General features: G+C 40.2%; 1 protein-coding gene across 1 annotated transcript in view; it reads left to right on the top strand.

Moving 5' to 3' along the window:
* The first annotated feature begins 648 nt into the window (after positions 1–648).
* The window catches only part of LOC307141168 (uncharacterized protein), a 28798-nt gene continuing 7873 nt past the window's right edge, over positions 649–21573 (top strand). Inside the window, exons 1-3 of the mRNA XM_079841149.1 lie at positions 649–818; positions 1390–1428; positions 7894–8152. Coding sequence (XP_079697275.1) covers positions 782–818; positions 1390–1428; positions 7894–8152 — 335 coding nt within the window. The 5' untranslated portion in view covers positions 649–781. The remainder of the gene's footprint in view (positions 819–1389; positions 1429–7893; positions 8153–21573) is intronic.

Genomic DNA, 21573 nt, shown 5'->3' with positions numbered 1-21573 from the left:
CCCTCATGACGGGTGATATACGGGGCCATGGATTAGAAATGCCTTGTTAAAAAGTATTTTAATATTGCATTGTCTGTGAAATGGGAAAGAAAAAACATTCTTAAAATGTGGCAGGTTCAACACTCAAGATGAAAAACAATATTCAGTGTGATAGATATAGCCTTAGAGAAGATGAACCACTTCTGTGATGCATTTTATTTAATCATTTTGGCGTTTGACAGCCTCAGTCTTCATTCAATTCAAAATATTCACCCCTGGTGTTTCACTGAAAGGACAGAATGACATGAGAGTGAGTAAATAATGACAGAATTAAAGTTAGCATGTTAAAATTTTAATAAAAAAAGCGAGTACACAGTCTCAGGACATCCAGTTTAGTGGATTTGTAGCTGAGTTACAGCTCATATTGGTCATATAATCATTGCTATTTATACCTGGTACTAGTAGTTGTCTCTTATGACAAGTCAATATGTAAATTTTAACCTGACTTGGTTTGAATAAAGGGGATTTGAAAGATGATTTATTTGAAAAATAATACCCTGTGTTTTTTGTGAAAAATATTCCAGTTCCAGTAAACGAGAAGAGAGAAATATGGAAATGGAGGAGAAAGAAGGGAATGGAGGAGGAGAAAGATGATCATGTGACATGACTGACTGAACTCACGCTGGTATGTAAAGCTGAACTTTTGCATCTTTCTATCATCTCTCTCTCTATCTCTCACTCTCTCAGAGAAACAACGTTCATTCAGTGCTCAAATAAAAGCAGAAAGAATCGAGAAGTGAACATGAGGGTTTTCTTCAGGAGTCTGTTGCTTTTACTGGGTAAGTGAAACATCTTTTCTAATATCTTGGGTGTTTCTGAAAGATGAGGCTGGAAACAGAATGTAGATCACTAACAGAAGAACAATAATATACAATACATCATTCTAGACAACATTGAATATTACCCAATTGACCTTTTTTTCTTAAGTGTAAATCTAAAAAAATACTAGGGCTGCCTCCTAATAGTCGAGTAGAAGAGGCTTGGTCTTTTTATTAGTCGCGGGGGAAAAACTCCACAGGAAGTGTAGAAATCACACAGGCTGTGATGGACAGATCATTAACGGCAGGAAATCCAAACATTTGCATATCATTCATCGACCTCAAATACGAACAACTACAAGTCAACTAGAAAAATGTTTAATTGAGGGCAGCCCTACAAAATACTATACTTTACTTATAGGGTGAAGGACAAAATATGAGATGGGATGAAAAATCATATGTCAATGCTTTTGGGTTCTCTTGCAAAAATGTTGGGATTTGTGGGTATTTTTAAAAGCTGCTTTGAAATAATCAGTATTGTATATTAAGTGCTAAATAAATAAAGGTTTCTCATTCTGTTTCTCATTTCAAGGGGTTTTCTCAGTTCAAATGAAAGCAGATGAAAAAGAAGGTGAGATTTCATGAATTAAACATTACATACATTATAACATATTTTGTAAGTTAGTTTGTGCCACTGTGTAACATTTTTAGGGCTTTACAATTTCAGTTTTTCAAATTTAAAATTTCAATTTCAAACTTAACGAACTTAAAAAGCCCATGCAAAGGAAATTTAAATACCAACGGATTTAAAGATTAAAATAACGTAAGTACAGAATAATTAAATCATTAGAAATGGCTCAAGATACATCTATACTGAACAAAGCAGCTGATTTTGAGACTTTTGAGAGGATTTCTTTTTTTTTTACAAAGCATTTATTTCTTGACAAAGATGTAATGTCTTTTCAGTTGATTTCATCTAAGGCTAAGGACTGAAAAACCTTCATGTAAAGACCTTAAAAGGGTGGTTGATTATGATTTTACTTGTTTAACTTTAGTGAGTGTGTAATTTTGCAGTTTGAGCATAATAGCACTTATCATTCTGTTCATTCTCTGTCTGTCTAATTTATATATATAAAAAAAGAAGTTCTGTCCTGTGTGTTCTGTGCTAGATTAACTGAGACTTGTTACAGCACTTGCATATTGTAGATATTGTTGCCCTTGGACTGCTCTAGCTGCTTCGATTGACCTCATTTGTAAGTCGCTTTGGATAAAAGCGTCTGCTAAATGACTAAATGTAAATGTAAATGTAAATGACATCTGCAATGTCACAACGCTCAAAGTTCAAGGTAAAGGGAGATATTATCGTTTAATGAAATCACTTTTTAAAGGGTTACTTCAGTGATTTAGCATTAAGCTTTGTATTTAAACTGTCATTTATGCAGTCGAAATGTGAAATTATTTTTGAATTTGGTGCCTTCTAGACTGAGAAAAGACAGAAAATGTATTTTTGTCTCATGTGGATAAAAGACAACAACTCCCAGAATGCACTTGCTTCGCTGCCCTACGAGGCCACTCCGTACACCGTCGCTTCGATCTTCACAGTAATACAATCATTTCGTTCAGTTAGAGAATAAACACTACAATTAAAAACTGAACGTGTCTTTTCAATAAAGTGTGAGTGAGCCGAACGAAAGTCACGGCACAGACTCAGCAGTGTCAGAATTTATTCCTCATGAAGAGCTGAGCAGAGCTGAGGTAACGTTAAGCGCCAGTCTGGCACGTTTTATGATCGTATATTGAAGCTAAACTATCACAGGAATTCATTGAAAAGTTGAAACACTCACTTTGCTCTGCATTGCTCCGTTATGAATGTCCGTGCGGCTGTCTGTGTCTTACATTCTGTGAGTGAGATCTCTCCCCTATGGGCGGGTTGATAACATGCGGAACAGCTCTATCTAGTGGCTGTAGTCTTTAGCCTCTGGCCAAAAACGGCAGCCCGCGAGCTCCTTTTAAACCTTTTAAAAGCAAGCTTGGACACGACTCGCAGCACACGCGTCCTCATTCCCCATACTCGCGCTCAAGCTTCTATTTTGCTTGCGCGAAAACGTTTTCTTTTTGTCAGTCGTGGGGCGGGACATTACTTATTTCATTGTAACCTGAAATGTCATTGGTCAATCCCGTTTTTCCGGAAGTCAGTTGTGAATGGACGCCTTTTGTAAAACATGCAAAAGACATGGCTTCATCGACGGACCAGATGCAAGAGAGTTAAACTTTATTTACTGACTGATTGCATTAGTAATATAATATGTCCTTAGCAGATACTATATTAACTTGATTTATTATTTTTATTGAGCTGTAGCTACTGGAGAAAATGAGAATACATATTGCTGTAGTTCACCGCTACATTAGCTACCACTATACTTCCACTAAATCTATGTTGTTTACCCAGCTACAATTATATCACTGTGAAAAGTGTCCATTAAATAGTTGTAACTATGATTCTAAATTCAAAATTGCTTCATGTGGCTTTGGATGAAAGATAAATCACTTGTTCATATCAGTAAGCAAGAGTTGTTGTGTAAGCTTTTTGTTATCATTCTTTGTCAGTTTTGAGTGGTTAATATATTTTCCATTAAATAAAGTATAAAATGGTTTCAGCACGTTACCCCATTGAAAGGTTCCAGTTACAGTACAAAGCATGAATGATCATACCCCCTTTTTTATTAATAATAAGAAAAATTATTTAAAAAAAAATAAGAATCATATTTACAGCTATTTAATAACTTTCCACATTTCTGAAGTTCTCAGAAACTAGTAAATAACGGACCCCAGTGCAGCCACAAATATCATAACTATCTATAATTGGTCTGTAATTAAGACATATATTCAACAAATGTATTACAATCAGAAAGACACTATAGTTTCAGCCTTATGGCTACTCAAAGGCCGTGGAAACATGGCCAGTGGGTTTCGTTACGCACGTCAATTCATTAATTTGTGAATTTAATTAAAATCAAAAAGTGAATTTCGTGATTTCGATCGGTTTCATCAACTAATTGCCTGTTTATTTATTAAATAAGAAGCAAACCAGGCCGGGAATGAATTGACGTGCGTAACGAACCCACTGGCCATGTTTCTGCGGCCTTTGAGTAGCCATAAGGCTGAAACTATAGGCTAGCGTCTTTCTGATTTTAATACATTTGTTTAAAAGGAGCTTGCGGGCTGCCGTTTCCTCGCGTGTAGATCTGTTATTCTCTCGCAGGAGTGATTTACTGCGCGAGCAAGCATCAGTTGTGCGCTCGATGATTAATGGCATTATAATGGCATCATATTTAACACCGTGAAGCTGCTTTGAAACAATCTGGGTCTGCCCCCTCCATGGGCAGCGCTTGCAGGTTCACCACCTGGTCTTTGAACGGAGTGGTGGGAACCTTGGGCACATATCCAGGCCGGGGTCTCAGGATCACGTGAGAGTTAGCCGGCCCGAATTCCAGGCACGCTTCGTCAACCGAAAATGCCTGCAGGTCCCCGACCCTCTTGACAGAGGCCAATGCAGTCAGGATCGCTGTCTTCATTGACAAATATTTATGATCCACTGACTGCAAAGGCTCAAGGGGAGGCCTCTGCAGAGCATCTAAGACTACTGAGAGGTCCCAAGAGGGTACGAGAGTAGAGCAAGGAGGATTCAGTCTCCTCGCCCCCCTCAGGAACCTGATGATTGTAGGCCACGCGGTCTCATATGAAGCAATCCGAGCTGCGTTACCGTGGCTGCAGATGCCATATTCCCCAGGAGCCTCTGAAATAACTTCAGTGGGACTGCACTCTTGCTCTCGAACTAACGAAGGCAAGTCAGCAATGACTGCACGCGCTTGCTGGTAAGCAGCACGCACATGGCGACGAGTCGGAAACCATACTGAGAAAGAGATCCTCTGCACGGGGCAGAGTGGCTCTTCTCCCAGTTGACCCGAAGGCCCAGACGGGCTAAGTGCCGGAGCACTTGGACTCTGTGTTCGCACACCTGCTCTCGAGAGTAACCCAATATGAGCCAGTCATCGAGGTAGTTCAGGTTGCGAACCCCGTGCTGCCTGAGTGGCGCAAGGGCTGCCTCGATAGAATACATGGAGTCACGAGGGGACAGAGCTGGCCCGAAAGGGAGGACCGCGTACTGAATGTCCGCCCCTTGAAGCAACCCGTAGGAACGGTCCGCGTCGAGGAAGGAGACATGGAAGTAAGCGTCCTTCAGGTCGATCGCTGCAACCAATCTACCGGACGAACGCATCCGAGGAGGCGTTCGCTACCAACATCCTGAACGGAAGCCTGTGAAAGGATCGGTTCAGGACGGGCAGGTCCAGGATTGGCCGTAACCCACCGGTTTCCTAGGGAACAATGAAGTAAGGGCTGAGGAAGCCGGACTTCATTTCGGCTGGGGGGACAGGCTCGACTGCACCCTTCGCCAGTAGGGTGGCAACCTCCGCACGCATGACTGGGGCCTTTTATTGGGCCCCACCCTGGAGCGCGGACTCCCCGGAAGCGGGGAGGAGCCTGTGCGAACTGAATCGCGTAGCCGAGCCTGATGGTCTTCGTGACCCAGCGGACAGTCCCTGAAGCTGAAGCCAGACTCCCAGGAACTGACCAGCGAGGTCACTCGAACCACAGACGTACCCCGAATGGGGCAGCGAGGCAGCGTGACTGGCCAGGACGTGGGAGGTGTAGCGTCCTGGTGTGGGGGCACAGTCTGCAGCTGCGTCCTGACAGAGGAGACCAGGGAAGGACGCACGTTCCACTGGGGTCTGCTCTGAGAGGAGACTGGCGACAGAGAGGGACGAGAGCGGCGCGGCCCGGGGGGCGGCACACACTGCCATCACTGGTCTCTGGGACCTCAGAAATGGGGGCGTCATCCTGCAACCACCTCCACGGCACGGCCCAGGTGAAGGCTGCTGCTGGGGCCGGGCGGGAGGAGGGAGGGCGCTCTCGGCGGCGAGCAGACTGAGGCGACTGAGCCGGCGGCTGGGTGTAGCAGCTGGCCGCCGGGGCAGTACATGTTACAGCCTCAATCTGCTCTTGGGCGGCTGAGAACCGTTGGGCGCAGTTCTCAGCCGCGCCGCCGAAGAGGCCAGCCTGGGATATGGCCGAGTTGAGGAGGCAGGCTCACTCAACCTTCACCACATCACCAGGTAGGGCCAGGTGTTTCTCCCGGACCACAGCTGTGGACATCGCCTGACCGAGGAAGCGTGTGGCCACCTTCACCGCCCGGAGGGCAGGATCAGTGGCGGCACACAGCTCATTGAAGAGCCCTGGGTCGGCTCCACCCTTGTGCAAGTGCAAAGGGGCGGCAGCCTGCCCCGTAGCTCTGCCGGACTACGCCACCGAAGTAGACGAGCCCACAGGCTTTGGTGCTTAGGATAGCCACGCCACGTCAAAGCCCTCCGTGGACACCGTAGTGCGCAACAGAGAGTTCAACAGTGGGGGGGACCCCAGTGTACCCTTAGGCCGCGGCCCCATCAAGGGCGGAGGAGGCCACCAAACGGTCGCGGGAAGTACAGGGACTTCCGGGACCGCGTGATCTCCTCATGCACCTCGGGAGCGAAAGGCATTGGGGGCGGGGCCCAACAGCTGTCAGGTGCCGCCCCCAAAAACCAATCGCGCAACCACGAGCACTAGCGACAGGGTGGAGTTCCACACAAGCGTGAGGCTCGTAGCTGCCCGAGATAACATGGCTGTCAACTCTAGGTCGGATCAGGCAGAGCTGGCACACCCGAAGGCGGAGCACAACCTAATCGTCATCCCCAAAGGACTCCAGCCCACCTTGGGATGCGGCGATCGACCTCACAGTGCTATCTGGAGTGTGAACGAAACGAACGAGGCATCAGAGACGGGCCGCTGCTTCAGTTCAGCACTAGCGGGAAGCGACGTGCGAGAGGGACCCGGCACCGCCCTCAGGTCACCCTGGCCACCAGCCAAAGTACCACCTATCTCGGAGACGGTAGATTGGGGTGTGGCAGAGGGGACTCTCTCTCCTCACGGAGATCACTGAGTCTCGACCGCGACATCGCGATGGTCACGTTCCCGCAGTGGGAACATGACACATCCACAAACACTGCCCGAACGTGCTGAAGCCCAAACACGTCGAGCAGTGAATGTGCCCATAGACAGCAACGGAAATCGATCGCACCCGGAAGTGCGCGGGCGAGCCGTCTTGAAAAAGACGTGCCACGCGCAAGCTCTTTTTGTGAGAGGAAAGCTCTGCAGAGTGCCGAAGCACCCAGGGAAACACACACACAGCTGTTGCAGATCACTGCACAGATCAGCAGGCAGGCAATGTGAGATCGCTGGAATGCGCCGTCACACCAACACCCTGGAGAACCGCTCGTCTCGAAGACTGAAGAGAGGACTTCAGAATTCAGGCTTAAGGGAGTGAAGAGATGCTCTTGGCTCCGATGCAGAAACATAATGCAATATTGCCCATGTACTTCCTTACATACCCACACGGTGGGGCAGAGTTACGTATGCAAATTCCGCATGCCCATGGCATTGGCACTGCCATTGGGCATTTTCTAAGATCTCGAAGATGATTGGCTTCTAGGCGAACCCCCATTCGTTAGTCACTAACGTTACGTCGTAGCGACTGAACGAAAGGGAACTGCTTGTTTTTGTTCACCCTCAAAAAAGTGACAATTTTAACATGCTATGAAACATTATCTGTGGGGTATTTTGAGCTGAAACTTCACATACACGCTCACATCAGAGACTTATTTTACATCTTGTAAAAAGGGGCATTCTATGACTGCTTTAATTGATCCGATTGAAAGGGGTGGTTTATTTATTTTCTAATCCGATTGAGAACCGAAACTGGAAAGCACTGCGCAAATGCAAGGACGTAGAAATGGTGTAATGACGCATGACACACGGAACGAGTTGCAGTTGTTGTAAATAAAATGTCATAAATGATTTACTCTAAAATTCTTCTTCCACTCATAGTCTGTGAAGTGGAGCAGAACTACATCCCATCAGTCCTCACGTCATACTCTCATCTACAGTTTTATTTGTATAGCACTTTTCACAATACACACTGTTTTTTCCCATGAACATATTCCAGTGAACAGAGCAGGATGGGGCTCACCCAGCCAGTCAGCGGTATTAGCAAACGAGTATCCCCATCATGCTCTGGATAGGAATCCCTACAGCATTACGCATACACCGTTAGAAAGCAATCCGTGGTGGAAGCTGGATCTGCTGAAGGTGTACACCGTGAACAGAGTGGTCATCACTAACAGAGCAGACTGCTGCGGCGAGAGGATAAACGGGGCAGAGATTCGGGTCGGAAACGTTTCTTCAGATGTTGTCAGTAACCCCATGTGAGTCTTTCTGATATATTCTTATTTACAGACATTCTGTCCAGTTGGCTGGTAACTTTTATTTACCTCCACTGTTCACTGATGATAACTCTGACCGGTTATGCAGAACATCCTGTTGATATGAATCAGAAACTTCAGCAAACTGTTTAAAAAAAATCTCTGCTGCTCACCAAGGCTGCCTTTATTTAATCAAAAATACAGTAAAAACAGTAATATTGTGAAATATCTTTACAATTTCAAATAACTGTTTTCAGTGTGTTAAGAAGAGTTAGGAATGACTCTGTTAGCTGGTAATATGTTGCATTCACTACAGGATGTCAGTCACGACTCGGGAAGACATAATCAGGTTTTTATAGATTTACTTGAATGATTAAGATACAGAATCAGCAACCAGCACGGTATGGCATACAGTCCTTTTCTTTGGTTCCAATCTACACAATATGCATTAGGTACGGGTGTGGTTCTACAATAAACAGAAAGGAGGAATAAATTACTAACTGCAATATTATCACAAATATTACAGCATTATGCTCACACGCTAGGATAATAGAACAATATTAAAATAATATTATGGTAATGTATATTAGAAATAGAACAACAATTCTCTTTATAAATGTGATGGGATGGTAAGGCGGATGGAAACTAATAACCAAAATGAACAAAGAAGTTCACTTTAAAGGGTAACTAAACCCCTGCTCAGAGCTTAAAGGTGAACTATGTAGGATTTTTGCAGTAAAATATCCAGAAACCACTAGGCCAGTGTTATATATTTTGTTCAGTTGAGTACTTAGAATATCCCAAATGTTTCCAACTATTTGTAAATCGTGAGAAATTGCTATTTTGACCAAGGAACTGGGACGTGTGAGCTATGCGTTTGAGGGAGTCGCCTGTCGATTGCGTCATATCTGCGTCACCCTCGGTTTCCGGTTTTATTCAGTGAAACACTTTACTCTCACTGCAGTGTGAACAAGTGTCATAGCAGCTGCCGAGCGAACGTCATAACTTCCTTTTCAACACACTCAGATATATCTAATACGATAAACAGAGTTGCGTTACCTCATATACTCATGACTGGAAAAGAGGAAGTGGCGCCGGCAACCGTGTCATAATAAAAGTCTATGCCATAATAACAGTCCCGCTCTTCAAGCACTCCTGCGGCCTTGCTCAGCTCCACAACACTCGGCCCTGCTCTGCTTCAGACTACAGTAATGTTAATAATCGCATCCATGAACATGATTTCTGCCCGAGTCCTATCCTGACTCTTTTCCACCGGCTGTGAGGTGAAGACCACATGTCCCAAGATTCAGCGCTCAAACGTGCCGTCATCAAACTACACCTTTGTTTTGAACAGGCGACCTCTAGTGGACGGAAAAGTTACATAGTGTAGCTTTCCCTGCAAACAAGCCTGCACTGGCCCTTTACGGGCCCACTTAGGGCTAGCCTAAGGGCCCCGAGCAGGCTGCCAGTGCAGGGCCCCAGAGAATTTGCTCATTGGCAAAACGTTGGCCCCTTAGTGCTGGCCCTGCACGGGCAGCCCTCACTTAGCCCCCAGGAGGCCCTCACTAGACCCGCACAGGGCCCACACTATTAATCTACAACAATAAATCTGTTTCACTATATATACTTTTATTCTATACATCTGAAATGGATGCATTCACCACATTACTAATGTCTGTATTGTCAAAAATGTACAGTAGTCAAAGGGATTTCAAATTAATGAATTTATTATATGCAAAATAGAAAAAAAAATCAGTTCATGTTAATACAGCAAATTTAACATTCTGAAAGGGACAAAGTTATCTATACATAAAAATAATACAAATAAACAACAACAACAACAACAGTTTTGGTGTGCTAAAGCAGGGCTTTACAAACTTGTAGATCCCCCAGACCCCCAAAAATGAACATCGTCGTGTGAGGGAACCCCATTATCTTTCTTTCATTACTTTCTAGTTAATTACTATAATACTGTATATTTAACATTACTTACTTACAATAAGTTACTTTATTATATAGTGGCATGAAAAAGTATGTGAACCGCTTGCAGAATCTGTGAAAATGGGAATAATTTTAACTAAATAAGAGGGATCATACAAAATGCATGTTATTTTTTATTTAGTACTGTCCTGAATAAGATATTTTACATAAAAAATGTTTACATGTAGTCCACAAGACAAAAAAGCTTAATTTATTAAAATAACCCTGATAAAAAAGTTTATGAGCCATTGATTCTCAATGCTGTGTGTTGTTCCCTGATGATCCACAGCTGTTTTTTGTTTTGTGATGGTTGTTCATGAGTCTCTTGTTTGTCTTGAGCAGTTAAACTGCCCAATGTTCTTCAGAAAAATCCTCCAGGTCCTGCATATTCACCCCCCGGCTCTTAATGCATCGTGCTTCCTTCTGGAGCTTCAGTGAATGTTTCAACCTTTTATAATAGTTTTGTTTGAGTCCCTCTATCGTCCTCAGTGTGAAAAGATGGATCTTAAAATAATACAGTCCCTTCTGGAGAGGGTTCAAATATACAAAAGATGTTGGAAAACAGAAGAATGTGCAGGACCTGGAGGATTTTTCTGAAGAACATTGGGCAGTTTAACTGCTCAGGACAAACAAGAGACTCGTGAACAACCATCACACACACACACACACAGCCGTGGATCATCCAGGGAACGACACACACACGCACACACACACACAGCCGTGGATCATCCAGGGAACGACACACAGCCGTGGATCATCCAGGGAACGACACACACACACACACGCACACACACACACACACACACACACACACACACACACACACACACACACACAGCCGTGGATCATCCAGGGAACGACACACACACGCACACACACACACAGCCGTGGATCATCCAGGGAACGACACACAGCCGTGGATCATCCAGGGAACGACACACACACACGCACACACACACACACACACACACACACAGCCGTGGATCATCCAGGGAACGACACACACACTGAGAATCAATGCTTCAGAAACTTTTTATCAGGGTTATTTTAATAAATTCAGCTATTTTTTTGTCTTGTGGACTATATGTAAACATTTAAGTAAAATATCTTATTCAGGACAGTACTAAATAAAAAATAACATGCATTTTGTATGATCCCTCTTATTTAGTTAAAATGATTCCCATTTTCACAGATTCTGCAAGCGGTTCACATACTTTTTCATGCCACTGTATATCTTTTCTACTCACTATAAGAATATACTGTTAATTGCATCTTTTTGTATATTTAAGTCCAATTTTTATTAATTTATATTAATCGTTAATTTAATAGACTAAAAAGTAATAATTTATTTGTATCTAATTTATTTTACTTTTTTACATTGTATTATGTTAATTTAACATTTGATCACTTATTTATTTATCTAATTTATTTATGTACGTAATTTAATATATATGGTTTTTCCTCTAAACTTTCGGAGGTTTATTTAAGCAAATGTACTTATTTATTCATTTTTTTATTATTCACAGATTTACTTTTAGGCTTTTCCACATATATTTTAATCTAATTTATTTATTCATTTAAGTCCAATTTTTATTAATTATATTAATCGTTAATTTAATACAATAATACAAATAATTTATTTTTACTTTTTTCATTTTATTATGTTAATTTAACATTTGATCAATTATTTATTTATCTTATTTATTTAATATACATGTTTTTTCTCTAAACTTTCACAGGTTTATTTAAGCAAATGTATTTATTTATTTATTAATTAATTTTATTATTATTATTATTAATATATTCACAGATTTACTTTAGGCTTTTTCACATATATTTTAATCTCAATTATTTATTTATTTACAATAATTTATTTATTTTAATCATATTTATGTAGATGTAGATTTTTTTAATGTTTTTTTTCTAGACTTTTCCACAGACCCTCTGTCACGCAGTGCTGTAACCCTATGCTAAAGTATTCATTGGCAAAGCTCACTCTTCCCCCGGGGTCTCTCGGCTCGTCAGCAGACGGTGCTACGCTCCTTTCCTCCACCCGCTCTGTCTCTTGAATTCTGCAGCCACACCTTTATCTTACTCTCAACTTCAGAATCAGGAGGACTTTGCTGAAAGGAGCATTTTCTTACAGCCTCTGAAAAGCAAATAGGCCTATATGAAACAACACTGTGTGTTAAGTAATTTATATATGCCATTTCTAATACCGCATGCTGGCTTACCTGTTGCAACCCTCCTTAGCCTCAAGTTCTGAAAAGGTCTCTTCTGGTTTGAGCCATTCCAGTTCAATTGAGTGGCTAAAGAATGGCCGATCAATGTAACGTTACCAAGTATTCTTCTAGTTGCAACTTGGACATTACATCCACCAATGGTACCTAGATAGGCAGTCTAACAGGAAGGGAAATATACAAAAATTAAAAAGTGATTTGCATTTAGGGAAAAAAATTGGTTTAGGACAAAAACATTTTTTTAAAGCCCCTGTACAGTAACGTCACGTGCAGCATTATTAGGCACGTCAATTTTCTGATCATATTTTTTTTCCAGGCATATTTACCAATTCCAAACCACATTGATCTTAATAACTACTATTATTAATTTAGAATTTATTCATTTATAAGTGATATATTTTAGGGCTTAGTTACCCTTAGCACATGAAAATAATGAACATTTGTGAATTGCAGTGTCCCGGAGTGTTAACGTTACTCTTCCGCCAGAACTAAACTGATACGTTACTATATTTCTTCAAAAGCGGATCGTGGAGATATTTTAATAGTCCACAAAAAAAAACGGGATATCCCACACATTCGTATACATTTCTCGCAGTCTTTCTCCTCTGCACTTGCAGGGCGCTTGCTACGAGCACAGCCGTTAGCTTTATAACAAACTTTTTTTGTCAGACTTTAGCAGTTTACTGTGGCAACCCGACGTATTACATACAGAACAGGGGAAACCGGGTGAAAAGGACTAACCAATATATATTTATCTGAGCTAAGTATAGTTTAAGCTAAGTTAGCAACGTAATACGTCACTCCGTTGTCGCTCGACAACAACATAGACATGGATTAACAGAAAAATAACTGAAATACAATCCCATCAAAACACACACTATGGAAAATATTTACTGTTAAATGCCAAAGATAATACAACCTACAATTAAAACTCACCTCAGAGTCAGGAGAAATCCAGTCAGATGAAGGAAGATCCGATTCCGACCGTTGGCGGCAAGTGACTCAAGTGCGCAGTGATATATGGTGTTCTTCAGCAAAAAAATAGTTCCAAGCAAAGTGACGCAGAGCTCTGTACACTTTACATTTTGAGCTCCACAAAATAAACTAAAAGCTTATGATTTTATTCATGATATGCAATATTCAAAATTAACTAGGTTGGGAATAAAAAATAAAAAAAAAGAGCCAGCCAGATTTTTAATTTTGGACCCTATTACAAACATCATATCCAGTAAAAATAATAGGCTTTTTAAAGTAAGATTTGTTCATGAGTTTTTAAGGGATCATTAGACACAATGCAAATAATATATATATATTTTTTTTCTTTTATTCCTTCTGTGCAGATATAAGGTACGTCTTTTCACATTAAAATCTTTGTTTTTTTTGTTTTTTACGAAGTGGGCAGCCTACACAAAACCTGCATGGGACCAAAGGTACAAAAGTTGTTCTGGGCCCGAACGGGCTGGCCCACACTGGCCCACCATGGGCTTAATGTGGGCAGTCTGCTAGAGTGGGCTGCTCACAGATAGCCCACGGTGGGCCCAAAGCTGTGGGCCTCGCCTGGGCAAGCCCACACTGGGCCATTTTAGGTTTGGTGTGGGCTGGCCCTAGCCCACTGTGCCCGCAAAAAGCCAGCGTAGGCCCCACAGGGGCATGTTTGCAGGGTTAACTCCCCCCACTGGCAATTTTTAAAAAATGCTGGAAAAGTGGGCAGAGCCCAGCGGAGACAGAGGGGATGAACCGAGGGCGGAGCTGAGCGGAGGGCGTGCACCTGAGACCCGCAGTGACGGATTGATTGATAGCTGTCTGACTCGCGAGTCGCAAAGATGGAGAATGACTGGAGTGACGCCAGCTTTGCAACAGAGCGGTCATTCTCCTACCTTCACCTGAAGTGGAGGAGGGTGAATTGTCTGTAGACACAGACCCATATACATATAGAATATACACCAGCACGTTACGGTATTGATGTCCGTTACTGCGGCAACCACTTGCGTGTCAGGGTTTGAAAGTGCGTCTCGTATATGAAACTTATCTGCACACATGACGGGCGGTAATAATATCGCAAGAAAAGCCTGACGTGTACTGACAACTGCATTATTTAACCGCATTTTCTTTATTACAATGTTAAAGCAAGTGTCAAGTCAGTTTCATTCATAATGTTTCTACTTCATGTAATATGACAGTTCATACTGGAGTGAAGCCGTTCTCATCGTGTGATTGGGGGAAACATTTCTGAGGGCGTGGTGAGCTCGTGTCAGGGGCGCGGATAGTGAGCCGTTGGAAGGACCATCCTGCGTCACGATGTACCACAACGTCCAATAGGAAAATTTAACTGCAGTAGCCACCGTTCAACCTTAAGAGGGCAGCACTTTGGCGGTTTTACACCATATTTTATAGAATTAAAACACTCTATACTCAAATGTCAAAACATTTACTCGAATCAATGAACAGCATTAATAAAGCCCCAGTATTACAGATCATTAACTAAAAAAAGTTGGTTTAGGGTTTATTTACCCTTTAAGCAAAATCTCAAATAAACTCTTAAGGTAGCCAACTACGCCACCTCGGGACTTTCACCCAAGGATATATAAACACTTACAGGTTCGTTCTACCCAGAGAGGACTGAGACAGTTCTGTCAATTAAAACCAATTTTTATTTCATGTTCATGTATATATATATATATATATATATATATATATAGAAGGTATTGTAAATCAACAAGGGAAAAAATAAAATTAAATAAATATCAAAACTGCATTGGAAACCCGGATTGCCAAGGACACTGACAGAAAAAAAATCCTGACAGAGTAAGAGAGAAAATCCACCCAATGAGCAATCACTGCAACCACACTAGTGCTCCACACCAAAAGACATTGTAAAACTCACACTCAAGCGTGTTTAACACTCCACAAAAAAGATGGGTGGGCAAAGTACCCTCTTTACCGGCGTCCTCGGGAAGACCCAAAGTTATAAATCCCAATTAGAAAAAAAAACTATTATAAAAGATACCTGGGGCAGTTGCCATATATAACCGCTGGTAGAGGTTTATACAATTGTTCACCAGTAAATATCTGGGCTCAAATTTATCAAGAAAATTAAAATGATACATATGAAAAGAAAACCCAGATCCACAAACAATTCCCCACACGGGACAAGAATACCAAAAAAACAAAAACAAAAAATAAACAAAACAAATTTACAATGAAGGCAAAACAGCAGCGTAGTCCAGGTCTGTGTATCCCTCCGATTAAGAACTGGAAACAAGTCGTTCGGCAAGTCCAGGGCCTGAAATTAACTTTTTTCACCACCAGCCACAGTGACTTTTTACCAGCCACTTTTTTTTCCCTTTTTCTCGACATTAACCCTCTCGAGTCGGCAATCACGCCGGCTTTTTTTCTTATCAGTGCCAAAGAGACTCAAATAACTGTCGTTTTTTTATCATACAGGCAAGTGTTATACATCATTATAATCTGTTAAGTTTATTTTTTTTAGTACAGTCACAATAAAAACAAATTGTTGTGCTTTTTGCAAAATAAAGAAATCAAACATGAAGCGCGATCTGCAGCCTCTCTGTCAAAGACGTTCATTCAGATAGTCTTCAGAAAATGACCTCTAGCTTAGTGAATTCTTGTCTTACAAACATGAGACATGTGTCTGAAGAAACGCTGAAATGTCAGGTTTTAAACACTGTAAACCCAATCAAGAACAAATATTCTGTGTTTATGTAATCTGTTTGAAAGCAGAGTGTTGTTAGTCGTTCCTGAGCGGCTCATTATAGTTAATGCGACCACGCCCACTAAGCACGCGCTCTATAGAGTGCTGAAGTAATGACGTCACTTTGTAGGTCAACCCGGAAGTTAGCGGCGCATGGGTTCCCTCGATCAAAAAGCCATTCATTTTCCCCATAGACTTTTGGAAAATCGCAACAAATAAGATCTGTGTTCAACAAAGAGTAATGACCCTTACACGTTTTGTCTACCAAGATAATCTTTACAAGTTAATCCAAAATGTATACATTTTGAAGCCCAAATAAAGCCGTCAGATATAAAATGCTAACGGTAGGCTATAAACGGACTACAGCACACCATGGTCGCGGATCAACGTCATCATCAAGCTTCCTCAAACTTTATTTAAAAGCACGCTCGCTCATTATGATCTGCGCTGTGTATGAACACTTATCCACTTTTTCATGAGAAATATTGCCCATTCGTTTTTTCCAAAAATGTTAGAAACTAATTTTGTTTATGCGTGCCTCTCTGAGATTTATCTTTTGTTAATGTTTTTTCAGACAATATGATTATCACTGTGATAACATTAAATGACATGAAACACAACCCAGTCTCTTTTTGTTAAATGCAAGTTTAAGTATGATCAATAATACAAAACGTATAATAAGCTACACATGAAATAAAGCAAACAATTCAGTCAAACATTCAAAGTCAGTGCTAGTTGGCTAACTTACAACGGTAACGTACAGTTATAGCCTAAAAATAAACAAGTAATGAAACTTATCTTTGCACTCAGCCTAAACGATTTGCCAGGGAACAAATTATAGATCCATACGAGCAAATATGGGCCGTTAAATCTCCACAAGACTAATTATAGCTGGAGACGCCACAGAGTGTCACACATTAACAGTAGATTTTAACACAAAAAGACGTGTAAACACAGCCCATGTCAGCCATTTCTCAACGAGACAAACATGTGAAGAGAGTAAACTCCAAATGTTCAAGCATCCAACTTTGCGCGAATAGCGCGATTTATTCACGCCACATAAGTTCTTCATTCTTAGGCTGAAACGCGGGCTAGTGAGAGATTGCCTGTTTGTCACGATGACGTCTAAAGTCCCCGCCAAAGGATGTAGTCCCTTTTAGCAACTTGTTAGCAACCATCGTTTTTAAGACACAATAAAGTCTTAAAAAATCACAAGCAGGTTATAACTAGTGTGTTTTATGTCATAGATTAAAACGTGAAAATATATAGAGGCTTTGTTAACCACAGACCTTATTTCAGGCGATTTAGCAAAAACCCATTCAAAAAACCCATAGACTTTAGGGCGAGGGAACCCATAGGGCTAAAATGCTAACTCACTTCCGCGTTTTGGCCTACAAAGTGACGTCATTACTTCGGCACTCTATTGAGATTCAAATACTGCCCACACACACACCAGCTCAAACAAACACATCGTGCAACGAGGGCGCACTGAAGCTTTCTTTGTTTAAATTAGCTCAAAATGACTGTCAGATGTAAGTAATTACCTAGACAAACTATACATCATTTAAAAGATATAAGATTCAAGCTTCCATTTTTGACCTCTGTTTTATTCTCAAAGACATATAGTGATCGTAATTTGTTAATATGTGTCAGTTATGAATATGAAAACCGTCGGTACCTTCTAAAGATAGTAATATGAGCGTCAGCTGCTCTCATTCATAAAAAACTCTTCATACTTCATACTGGCAGTCGGAGGGCGCTCCGGGCACATGTAGATATCTTCTTCATGCGTGCTATATATGGACTACATGTACACAGAGCGCCCTCCGGCTGCCAGTATGAAGTATGAAGTATGAAGAGTTTTTTATGAATGAGAGCAGCTGACGCTCCTATTACTATCTTTAGAAGGTACCAACGGTTTTCATATTCATTGATCGCTCTAACAATGTTAGACTAACATGCAAATAGACAAGTTTGAAGATAATAAACACACAATCGCGACAATATATGGCTTATTTGTGTTATTTATACCATGTTGGGTGTTTTCATAATAGATTTTATTTATAATGCAATGCTACTCGAGCATTATAATTATGCAGAATATTGTGAAATATATTTTCTGTCTGATTTTTTGATCCAAAGCCAAAAGTAAAGTAAGTTTGGAGTAAAAACATGGTTTTAATCTCATTAGCTAATTGTTGTGTTTTAATAAATTGGTGTAATAAATCGTAAATTATAGTTTAATAAAGCATAAATTGTTGTGGCAGAGAATAAAGATTGCTTTAATTCTGTAAATCTGGTCTACCTTTATGAAGCAACTCTGCACTGTTCCCCTTGGGGACAATAAAGTTAACTAACTAACTAACTAACTAAGCAAAAACTCACTTCATTTTGATTTTCCGCCCAGAAATTTGTACTTATCTAGTAAATTAATCTTGATTCAAGAATTTTAAATATTTGGACTGGAAACAAGAAAAAATACCAAATAAGAAGAGCATTTTTGTGGTGTAGTCAAATCTTCTGATCATTTTAAATATAATAGGCCTTTGTTGATTACATTCCAAATATAATAAACTACAAAAAATATGTATTTCCTTTGTCCTGTTGCTCTCTGTCACAGACTTACCTGAATCTCATTCATTATGCAGCTCATTAATGCGAGTCCTCATCATTATTCATTAGCTATCACGCCTCCTCGCATATTGGCTTTGAGAAGAGAAACTGTCTTACAAATTTTAAATCAGTGTATTGTTTTATGTGAATGAGTAGGCTCAATGATTCTCACATCAGTTTAAAGAAAAAACTCTATGGAAATACAAGATGGAGTCAAAAGTCTTGTGGACACATATCTATTGTGTGTTTTGAGGCCTTAGTTTTAAAACATTTTTTTTTTTTTTTTTCAAAATCCGTGCATAAATATTTTTCTCTCAAAAATACAAGCATGTACATACATGTTGCTCACATATTATGGTAGCCCAGTTTGTGCTGAATTCAGTGTAATTACACTTTTGCCATTAATTTGTTTATAAGCAACTGAAAAAAAACACAAATGTCAGAGCATGTCAACTTCTTAAGGGCCCCAAAAGAGCTCAGACTCCAGAGGGTTAAGCCTGTTCACGTGCTTGTCCAGATTTGTGTGTGTGTGTGTCTGTGTGTTGTAAATTTAACTTATTCTGAAGAAATAATTCTCAACAGTGTTCAATCAGCTTTGACGTATTTAAATCTGCATATCTTTGATATTGTTACTAAGGGCATTATTAAATATAGGCTATGCTTCAGCTTTCAGTTTATATTCTTAAATTTGATCTACAAATTAAATTAGAATAATAAGACACTGTATGGCTGTTACCAATCAAATTAAATAATTTACACTGAAAAATTACAACTGCATTACAAAATGTTATGAGATTGTTTTAAATATTTTTGAATATACAAATAAGAAAAGTTGGAAAGAATGTTTAAACATGAAAGTAAACCACCAGTAGGTGGCGGCAGGTGACCGTTTTAATGAGTGAGTCATTGAGTCGATTCGTTCAAACGGCTGATTCATTCAAGAATAGGCTCGTTTGAGATGCGCCTCGCCTGAAATTCAGCTGAGACTAGGCGGCTGCATTCAGGGGAGGAGTGAAAAAAGTTCAGGCATGACGGACAGTTTTTTCTTCTCGTAGTGGATCAGACTCCTGCGAGATCAAAGGCAGATATCGCGGGATCCACACTCGTGCGCTTTGTTGCTGATAAACTGTATGTTATTTAAGTTCTGTTACTTTTATATGAAAATAAATATGATGAACAAGACACCCAAAGTTTTTGTTGCTTATTTTTATCATTCATTGTTACTTTAATTACATGTTTAATGTTTTATAAATATGACAAAAATCACAAGCCACAGAGAGAGATCGCACAGTCAGAGAGTTTGGGAATATTCACACATAATTTATATACACATAAAAACATGATATTATAGTTTTAAAATCAAACATTTTAAATGAGAACCATATATCACGGTTGTTTAAACCAAAAAGCATTAAACTGTGTCGTCAGCAAGTCGTTTCCCATCATGCTTTTGATCAGAGCAGTCGGTGGAGAGCAGCTGCGCTCGTCTGCAGAATCCGACACGTCCGCCTTGCCATCGCGAGAGATTTTTGACACACGTCAGCATGACATCAGAGTAAGTCGGACGTAACTCGGACACTTTTCTAACCGGCATGCATCTCACGGTGATCACCGGTGATCAGTTCTGCGCAGATTTTGCTCATCTCAAACGAGCCTATTGAGAAGAATGAGGCAGTCGTTTATGAATAGGTCTTTGAATCTTTGATACAAACGATTCATTCAAAGCGCTGAATCAATCATTCAGTAACATTGATTTCTCCTCGAGAGGCTGTGCGAGTGTCAACAGCGCAACATTGTTACCGTCAGTTTATTATACATTAGGCTATATATTATTATCCACTATTGATCGCCATTTACGCTAAATTAATGCAGAATCTGTATGGTTTTCTCACGTTATGGTTTCACACTCGGCTGGAGTTATTACTTTAAAGAATAGATTTATTGGAGTTGTTTTACATACACAATATGATCCTGCAGGACATTTTATTTGCCAAGTAATTAAATATGTAGATAATATATTAATCTTGGGGAATTTATATGGATATAATCACAATCAGGATAAAAATAATCTTAGTATGATATATTTATTGTTTGGCTAAATAAATATCAGAATATTCAGATTCCAATATTATGAATGCATGAATGAACTTTATTTTTAATGGATATCCAGCTCACATGGGTAAGACTTTGCGCGTTTGTTCCTTCATTTCTGATCACGGATTCGTTTGTAAACAAGAGACTGGATTTGCTGAAAGGATGAGATTACATGAATGAATGAAACCACACACTTGTGTGAGTAAAACGTGTTTTATATGTGATATTATTCCATTGTTACAGATCGTTTGATAAAGATCAATCGATTGTGTTCGTGTCTAACTTAACATACCTTAGCACGCGGTCAAAGGCTGGAGAATCCTTTATTTGTGGTAAACCAGGGCAGAAAATGAATTACTTATTCATTATGATGTTTTTTTTACGTAAAAACCATGCAAACATCATAAGTTGACCTCAGACAACAGTATAACATTTTTAAAAAAGCCAGTTCATGACACCTTTAAAGCCAGTGCGATTAAAGGTATGTTTATTATGAATAGAGAATTAGTTATAACGCAATTAGCAGATGATTCCACCCTTTTTTTGCACTTATTTTATTTATTTTTTATTTTAATGGCCAAAATTCATATCCATAAATGTACATTTTCTGGTATTTTTTTTTTATAGCACTTCAAAATGAAGTGAAATATAATGTTGAATCTATATTAACCTCGAAGAAACAAAAAGCTATTAGAATTTTGCAAGCATGTACACTTTTTAATGTATTCCTATAATTTTGTTTATATCCCCCCCTTGCATTTCAAATTTCTGTATTGTTATTTTAA

Source organism: Gobio gobio, assembly GCF_949357685.1.
Source record: "Gobio gobio genome assembly, chromosome: 2".
In the NCBI taxonomy this organism is placed as follows: domain Eukaryota; kingdom Metazoa; phylum Chordata; class Actinopteri; order Cypriniformes; family Gobionidae; genus Gobio; species Gobio gobio.
This window is presented reverse-complemented; position numbering and strand designations above follow the sequence as displayed.